Raw genomic sequence first — 8,628 nt, 5'->3', positions numbered from 1 at the left:
TCCGCTCCGTTAATATCTGCTAATATCTCTGACATACGATGCTGAAATATTTCAGGGGCTGACGTAATACGAAATGGAACCCGCTGAAAGCAGTACCGTCCAAACGGAGTTACGAAGGTAGTAAGGTGACAACTCTCTGGATCTAGAGGTATCTGGTGAAACCCACTACTAGCATTAAGTTTCGAAAAGACTGTAGCCTTGCACAGTTTTGGGGCAATGTCGTCCAAGTTGGGTAACATATAATGTTCACGTTTGACTGCCTGGTTTAGTTTCTTAAGGTCCACACACAAGCGAACATCCCCGTTTTTCTTGAATGCTGTCACGATGGGTGCACACCAATCCGTTGGTTCTGTGACCGCCGCAATGATTCCAGCGTTCTCCATGCGGTTTAGTTCGGCCTCGACCTTGGGCATCAATGGAAATGGAATCCTGCGAGCTGTTGTGACACAATATGGTGTGGCTCCAGGCTTAAGCGTTATCTTGACAGGTGGGCCCTTGACGCATCCATGTGTACCAAACACATCCCGAATTTCCTCGATTTTCATAACAAGTCCCATACGGTGTGCGACACTTCGACTGAGCAAATTAGAACCACTGTTAGAGTTCTTAAGCACATACGCTCGAAAATGAAACTCGTTGTTCTTGTGAAAAGTCTTAGCAACGAACATCCCTTTACACTCTACCGATCCTCCTGGGCTGTACAGCTGATTTGTTGAAGCCTGCAGTTTGGGCTTTACTGGCAATGAATTGTACGTCGCTTCAGTTATCACAGATGTGTCAGCACCAGTGTCGATCTTGAATGTAATGTACTTCCGACACACCTTCAGCTTTACTGTCCATGCGTCTGTATTGTCCGACTCGCTTAGGTCAATAGAACCCATGTAGAATGAATCAGGTGATGAACATGCACCTTGAACTTCCTCTATGTGTTTGGGTTTACTTCGACAAACTATCTTAAAGTGTCCTTTTTTCCCGCACTTTAAACATTTCTTCCCTGATGCTGGACAGTTTCCAGGATTGTGCTTCATATTACACTTGTCACAGTTATTGTAAACTCTTTCCTTAGCTTTAGGCTGTCTGCTGTAATTATGTTCCCCAAACGAAGTTGGGGAACATATTGTTTTTACTCTGTTTCTTCTTATTATTATTATAATGTTCCCCAAACAATGTTGGGGAACATATTGTTTTTACTTTTTCTGAATTTTTTCTTTGTTCTCCGGTACTTTTTTGTCCGCGAGTGTTCTCGTAAACTACTCATCCGATCTAGGTGAAACCTTTTTAGGGTCACTAGGTATGTTATGTAGATGTGCGGAACGAAGGTCATTTTGCGCGCACGTGCGTGCAGGTGCGCGCACGTGTAACACGTGAAATGACCAATATAATAGATTTAGCCGTAACTTTTTAAATATTGGATGAAATGCTTTGAAACTCAAAATATAAGGATATAATAGTAGTATAGACATGATGACATGGTCAAAATAGCAAGATCTCACGCGCATGCAGGTGTCCTTCGCTGCGATTGGCTGAAACTTAAAGTCTAAATATCTATTTTGTTTTCTGACAAAATCCTTTGAAATTTTGAACATAGTCTTACATTATGAAGATCTACAACATGATATATAAGAATAATCATGAACGCACGCACATGCACGTGTGCTGCAATCTGATTGGCTAAAACTTTAAATGCCTACAACTTTCTTGGTTCTCAATAATACAGGGTGAAATTTCAAATATGAATAGATATAATGACTGCCAACATTATACTACTATCAAAAGTAAATACATGGACGTGCATGCACATGCGACCGCACACAATGTATTAAAAGACAGGTTTGATGTTCATGCAGAATTAAGAACTTCTAAATGTCAAGACATGTAACATACTGAAGCATGCAGATCTTTTTACCCTTGACCTTGAAACTTAGGTCAAGGTCACTGGTAACCTGAATAAAATGTTGATATTAACTATTTACCAAAATCACCTTGACCTATGAACTTGAAATCGACCTTAACCTTTGTCCTTGACCCAAGGGTAAAAAGAAACATGAAGTACATGTACATGTATCTAGAAACACCTTTCAGAGTTTATTTCGGTTGACAGGTTAGAAGTTAAAGAGGTGGTGGTTTTTAATGACCTTGACCTTTCATCCAAATGTCACAATCAATCTTAAGTTCTTGGAATAGGATACAAGATTCAACTCCAACGTTAAATAGGTTAAGAATAAAAATACCCCCCCTCCCAACCCCCCCCCCACCCCCATCCCACACACACAAACAAATCAAATTAATGGCACCGTAGAGAATCACTGTTAAACTCAAATAACACCTCGGACCCACATAAAATTTCAGGAAAACTGCAGAAAAAGCTCGAGGAAAGTGTATTAAAATATTTCATTTGAGTTTCCAAAGTATATAGAAATTATTAATTTATACAGAAAAATTACAAATCCTGTCGTGTTTAGAATTAAAGTGCAGATGACCAAAGTTGGCATATAAGCATTTTATAGCCTATTTATTCAGATGTCATTAAGAGCATTCGATTCTACTGATTTGAAATAATATTTTAATACCAAGCGTCCTTTGTTTAATTTACCTTTGAAATTTATTTGAATTTTTTTTAGAATTACGCAATCCCCAGAAATAGCGATTTTCGGTATATTAAAAATCAATATACATGTACGCTCCTTCGTAAAATACTCAGATATTTGCATTCATGAAAAAAAATATTAATAAGAAGGTGTTAAACAATATAGGTCACATTAGCTGACACGAATGTCTTTTTAAACATCTCTTGTAAAACCCAGAGAGTAGCCCCCTATGCATTGGAAAAAATGAATAGTTCCGGTCAAAAAAACTTTATATATTTATTTACAAAGTATATAAAATTTACCAGGCACAGGTATCAGAGTTGTCAAAATGGCCTGAGAGGAAATATTAAAAAAAATTCTGAACAGAAAGGAAAATCCCTTTTCCATGTATGGAACTACTATTGAATATAACCAATCCCGAGCCCGATCTTAAAAACACGGTAGTAGAAAATTAGAATTTTGCTGTTTTATTAATTTTTTTGCTTTTAACTTCTTTTCTTGAAGCCAAATGATATGAAAACACTCAAGAAGGTGAAAAGACTTCATATTGTTATCTGAATTAAAATCAAAATTGTAATCTGAACAATTAGTCTCCTTATTATGTTCCCCAAACGAAGTTGGGGAACATATTGTTTTTACTTTTTCTGAATTTTTTCTTTGTTCTCCGGTACTTTTTTGTCCGCGAGTGTTCTCGTAAACTACTCATCCGATCTAGGTGAAACCTTTTTAGGGTCACTAGGTATGTTATGTAGATGTGCGGAACGAAGGTCATTTTGCGCGCACGTGCGTGCAGGTGCGCGCACGTGTAACACGTGAAATGACCAATATAATAGATTTAGCCGTAACTTTTTAAATATTGGATGAAATGCTTTGAAACTCATAATATAAGGATATAATAGTAGTATAAACATGATGACATGGTCAAAACAGCAAGATCTCACGCGCATGCAGGTGTCCTTCGCTGCGATTGGCTGAAACTTAAAGTCTAAATATCTATTTTGTTTTCTGACAAAATCCTTTGAAATTTTGAACATAGTCTTACATTATGAAGATCTACAGCATGATATATAAGAATAATCATGAACGCACGCACATGCACGTGTGCTGCAATCTGATTGGCTAAAACTTTAAATGCCTACAACTTTCTTGGTTCTCAATAATACAGGGTGAAATTTCAAATATGAATAGATATAATGACTGCCAACATTATACTACTATCAAAAGTAAATACATGGACGTGCATGCACATGCGACCGCACACAATGTATTAAAAGACAGGTTTGATGTTCATGCAGAATTAAGAACTTCTAAATGTCAAGACATGTAACATACTGAAGCATGCAGATCTTTTTACCCTTGACCTTGAAACTTAGGTCAAGGTCACTGGTAACCTGAATAAAATGTTGATATTAACTATTTACCAAAATCACCTTGACCTATGAACTTGAAATCGACCTTAACCTTTGTCCTTGACCCAAGGGTAAAAAGAAACATGAAGTACATGTACATGTATCTAGAAACACCTTTCAGAGTTTATTTCGGTTGACAGGTTAGAAGTTAAAGAGGTGGTGGTTTTTAATGACCTTGACCTTTCATCCAAATGTCACAATCAATCTTAAGTTCTTGGAATAGGATACAAGATTCAACTCCAACGTTAAATAGGTTAAGAATAAAAATACTCCCCCATCCCAACCCCCCCCCCACCCCCATCCCACACACACAAACAAATCAAATTAATGGCACCGTAGAGAATCACTGTTAAACTCAAATAACACCTCGGACCCACATAAAATTTCAGGAAAACTGCAGAAAAAGCTCGAGGAAAGTGTATTAAAATATTTCATTTGAGTTTCCAAAGTATATAGAAATTATTGATTTATACAGAAAAATTACAAATCCTGTCGTGTTTAGAATTAAAGTGCAGATGACCAAAGTTGGCATATAAGCATTTTATAGCCTATTTATTCAGATGTCATTAAGAGCATTCGATTCTACTGATTTGAAATAATATTTTAATACCAAGCGTCCTTTGTTTAATTTACCTTTGAAATTTATTTGAATTTTTTTTAGAATTACGCAATCCCCAGAAATAGCGATTTTCGGTATATTAAAAATCAATATACATGTACGCTCCTTCGTAAAATAATCAGATATTTGCATTCATGAAAAAAAATATTAATAAGAAGGTGTTAAACAATATAGGTCACATTAGCTGACACGAATGTCTTTTTAAACATCTCTTGTAAAACCCAGAGAGTAGCCCCCTATGCATTGGAAAAAATGAATAGTTCCGGTCAAAAAAACTTTATATATTTATTTACAAAGTATATAAAATTTACCAGGCACAGGTATCAGAGTTGTCAAAATGGCCTGAGAGGAAATATTAAAAAAAATTCTGAACAGAAAGGAAAATCCCTTTTCCATGTATGGAACTACTATTGAATATAACCAATCCCGAGCCCGATCTTAAAAACACGGTAGTAGAAAATTAGAATTTTGCTGTTTTATTAATTTTTTTGCTTTTAACTTCTTTTCTTGAAGCCAAATGATATGAAAACACTCAAGAAGGTGAAAAGACTTCATATTGTTATCTGAATTAAAATCAAAATTGTAATCTGAACAATTAGTCTCCTTATTATGTTCCCCAAACGAAGTTGGGGAACATATTGTTATGTTCCCCAAACGAAGTTTGGGAACATATTGTTTTTACTCTGTTTCTTATTATTATTATTATTATTATTATTATTTTTCTTCTTCCTGGGAAAATTTTGTCCACGAGTGATCTTGTAAACTACACATCCGACTTAGGTGAAACCTTTTTAGGGTTAGTAGGCATGTTATGTAGAGTTGCCAAACAAAGGTCATTTTGCGCGCACGTGCTTGCAAGAGCGCGCACGTGCATTAGGTGAAATTACCAATATAATGGATATTGCCGTAACTTTTCTATTTTTTGATGAAATTTTTTGAAACTCATAATGTAAGGATACATTAGTAGTATAGATAAGATAGCATGGTCAAAATAGCAAGATTTCACGCGCATGCACGTGCGCTTTGCTCTGATTGGCTGAAACTAAAGTATCAATAACTTTCTTGTTTCTTGTCATAATCCTTTGAAATTTTGAACATAGTCCTACATTATAATGATCTACCGCATGATATATAAGAATTTTCATGAAAGCATGTGCATGCGCGTGTGCTGCAAGCTGATTGGCTGAAACTTTAAATGGCTATATCTCCTTTGTTTTTTGACGAAATTCTTTGAAATTTAAAATATAGTCATGCATTGGGATATCCTACAAAATGATATAGAAAAAATATCATGAAATCACGCGCATGCACGTGTGCTGCAATTTGATTGGCTGAAACTTAAAATTGCTATTTCTCCTTTGTTTTTTTACGAAATTCTTTGAAATTTAAAATATAGTCATGCATTAGGATATCCTACAAAATGATATTAAAAAAATCATGAAATTACGTGCATGCACGTGTGCTGCAATCTGATTGGCTGAAACTTTAAATGGCTATAACTCCCTTGTTTTTCAACCAAACATGATGGGATTTAGAACATAGATAGATGTAAGGAACTCCTACAAGAAGGTATGATCATCATGCACGTGCGCGCACGTGCATGCATTTGAAACGAGTATATCTAAAACTACTCTTGAAAGACAAGATGATATGGTCATAACGCACATGCATTCACATGCGCTTGGGTGCAATGCTAAAAATTGAATATAATTGGTATCCTTCTGGAAAAACGTGGTTAAAGTCAAAAATGCACAGAGTTTGTCTTATTTAATGAAGCTTACAGGGAATATGGCACCGAAAGGGAGTTGGGGAGCGTTTGGGGAACATCTGTAACGGTTCCCGTTACAATTAGCACTAGTTATTAGTAGTATTATTTTTCTTCTTCTTCCTGGGTACTTTTTTGTCCGGGAATGATCTTGTAAACTGTTCGTCCGATGTAGGTAAAACCTTTTTAGGGTCAGTAGACATGTTATGTAGATTTGCGGAATCAAGGTCATTTTGCGCGCACGTGCTTGCAAGAGCGCGCACGTGCAACACGTGAAATGACCAATATAATGGATATTGCCGTAACTTTTCTATTTTTTGATGAAATTTTTTGAAACTCATAATGTAAGGATACATTAGTAGTATAGACAAGCTGGCATGGTCAAAATAGCAAGAACTCACGTGCATGCACGTGCGCTTCGCTCTGATTGGCTGAAACTAAAGTCTCAATATCTTTCTTGTTTCTTGTCATAATCCTTTGAAATTTTGAACATAGTCCTACATTATGAAGATCTACAGCATGATATATAAGAATGTTCATGAAAGCATGCGCATGCGCGTGTGCTGCAATCTGATTGGCTGAAACTTTAAATGGCTATATCTCCTTTGTATTTTGACGAAATGCTTTGAAATTTAAAATATAGTCATGCATTAGGATATCCTACAATATGATATAGAAAAAAAATCATGAAATTACGCGCATGCACGTGTGCTGCAATCTGATTGGCTGAAACTTGAAATGGCTAAAACTCCCTTGTTTTTCAACCAAACAGGATGGGATTTAGAATATAGATAGATATAGAGGACTCCTACAGGAAGGTATGGTGATCATGCTCGTGCACGCACGTGCGTGCATTTCGAACGAGTGAAATTTAAAAAACCTTGAATGAGTGATTTTTAATACTTTTGAACTGAATGCTTTAATATATAGTATATTAAAATGTATAGATAGTGTAGACAAGATGATATGGTTATATCGCACATGTATTCGCATGCGCACAGGTGCAAAGCTAAAATTTAAATATAATTGGTATCCTTCTGGGAAAACGTTGTTAAAGTCATAAATGCACAGAGGTTGTCTTATTTAATGAAGCTTACAGGGAATATGGCACCAAAAGGGAGTTGGGGAGCGTTTGGGGAACATCTGTAACGGTTCCCGTTACAATTAGCACTAGTTGTGTTTAGGTTGCTGTCCATTTTGCTGCCTAAATCTCACTGCATCTAAGTTCTTAGATTGTAAGTCTTTAATCTGATGTTTCACTAACTCTGAATTACGTGCCATCTCGACAGCTTTTGTGAGTGTAAGTTCAGATTCAAGCTGTAGCACAGTTTCTCGCTAAGTTCTTTGTCGATAATGCCCACGACTAACCTGTCTCGGATTTGGTCGCTCTTATCTCTAAAATCACAGTGCGCGGCCAACTCGTGTAAACTTCTGACGAATTCCTCAACTGACTCTCCCTGGCGCTGGCTCCGGATGTGGAATTTGGCGCGCTCATGAATCACGTTTTTCTTTGGAACGAAATACTTGTCAAAACTTTCAAGTACCTTCTTGAATTTCTTCTCGTCACCATTAGCGAGTGCGAAAGACTTGAATATTCCTTCTGCCTCTGGTCCCATGGCGTATATCAATGAACTTATCTGTATTTGTTCATCCTCGTCAGTCAGCTTCGTTGCGATCTGAAACCTCGTGAATCGTTGTTTCCATTCCGGCCATTCATTTGGCCTGGTAACTTTAGGCGAAACACTCAGGTGGATTGAACTTCGGCATTTTTCTACACTAGGAACACTTCTGACACCATGTTTGGATGGCTAGGTTCGCTAATTGCCAATTACAACACCGAGTTCACACAAACACGTTTATTCAATATGGCGCTAAAACTAAAACTAAACAGGTACATATTCAGTCGTACATGAAAAGGTTACACATACACTAGATAGTTCGTACGATAACACATTTACTAAACAGTTAGGATCTGGGAAAACATCGGTCACATTGCATGTTTTACTTCAACTTCGAGATGGTTAACTTGTAGGGTGAGTTCACCATGCATCGGACACATACCTTGCTTCGGACAACTTTAGGCAATAAAATCTCTTTCAACTTAAGAGTTCTGTGTATTTATTTGTTTCTGTCTTAAAGATGAAGATTTAAATATTTTAATGATACCGATTATTTTTATCATGTTGTGATAAAAATACCCCGAGAATGGCCTTGAAGTTACGTCATATTTTACATCATCAAAGGGGA

At 36.6% G+C, this 8,628-nt stretch overlaps 1 protein-coding gene across 1 annotated transcript; it reads right to left on the bottom strand.

Moving 5' to 3' along the window:
* Positions 1-96: 96 nt before the first annotated feature.
* LOC134257743 (uncharacterized protein K02A2.6-like) lies at positions 97-7,997 on the bottom strand (the record flags this gene model as incomplete). Its single annotated transcript, XM_062740339.1, has 2 exons — positions 7,750-7,997; positions 97-1,080 (listed from the first exon to the last, which is right to left on the bottom strand). Coding segments are annotated over exons 1-2 (1,232 nt in total), but the record flags the coding sequence as incomplete, so codon positions are not given.
* Positions 7,998-8,628: the final 631 nt, after the last annotated feature.

The sequence above is a fragment of the Saccostrea cucullata genome, unplaced genomic scaffold, assembly GCF_032062105.1.
Source record: "Saccostrea cucullata isolate Sc308-1 unplaced genomic scaffold, CSIRO_AGI_Scuc_v1 ctg21726, whole genome shotgun sequence".
NCBI lineage: Eukaryota > Metazoa > Mollusca > Bivalvia > Ostreida > Ostreidae > Saccostrea > Saccostrea cuccullata.
This window is presented reverse-complemented; position numbering and strand designations above follow the sequence as displayed.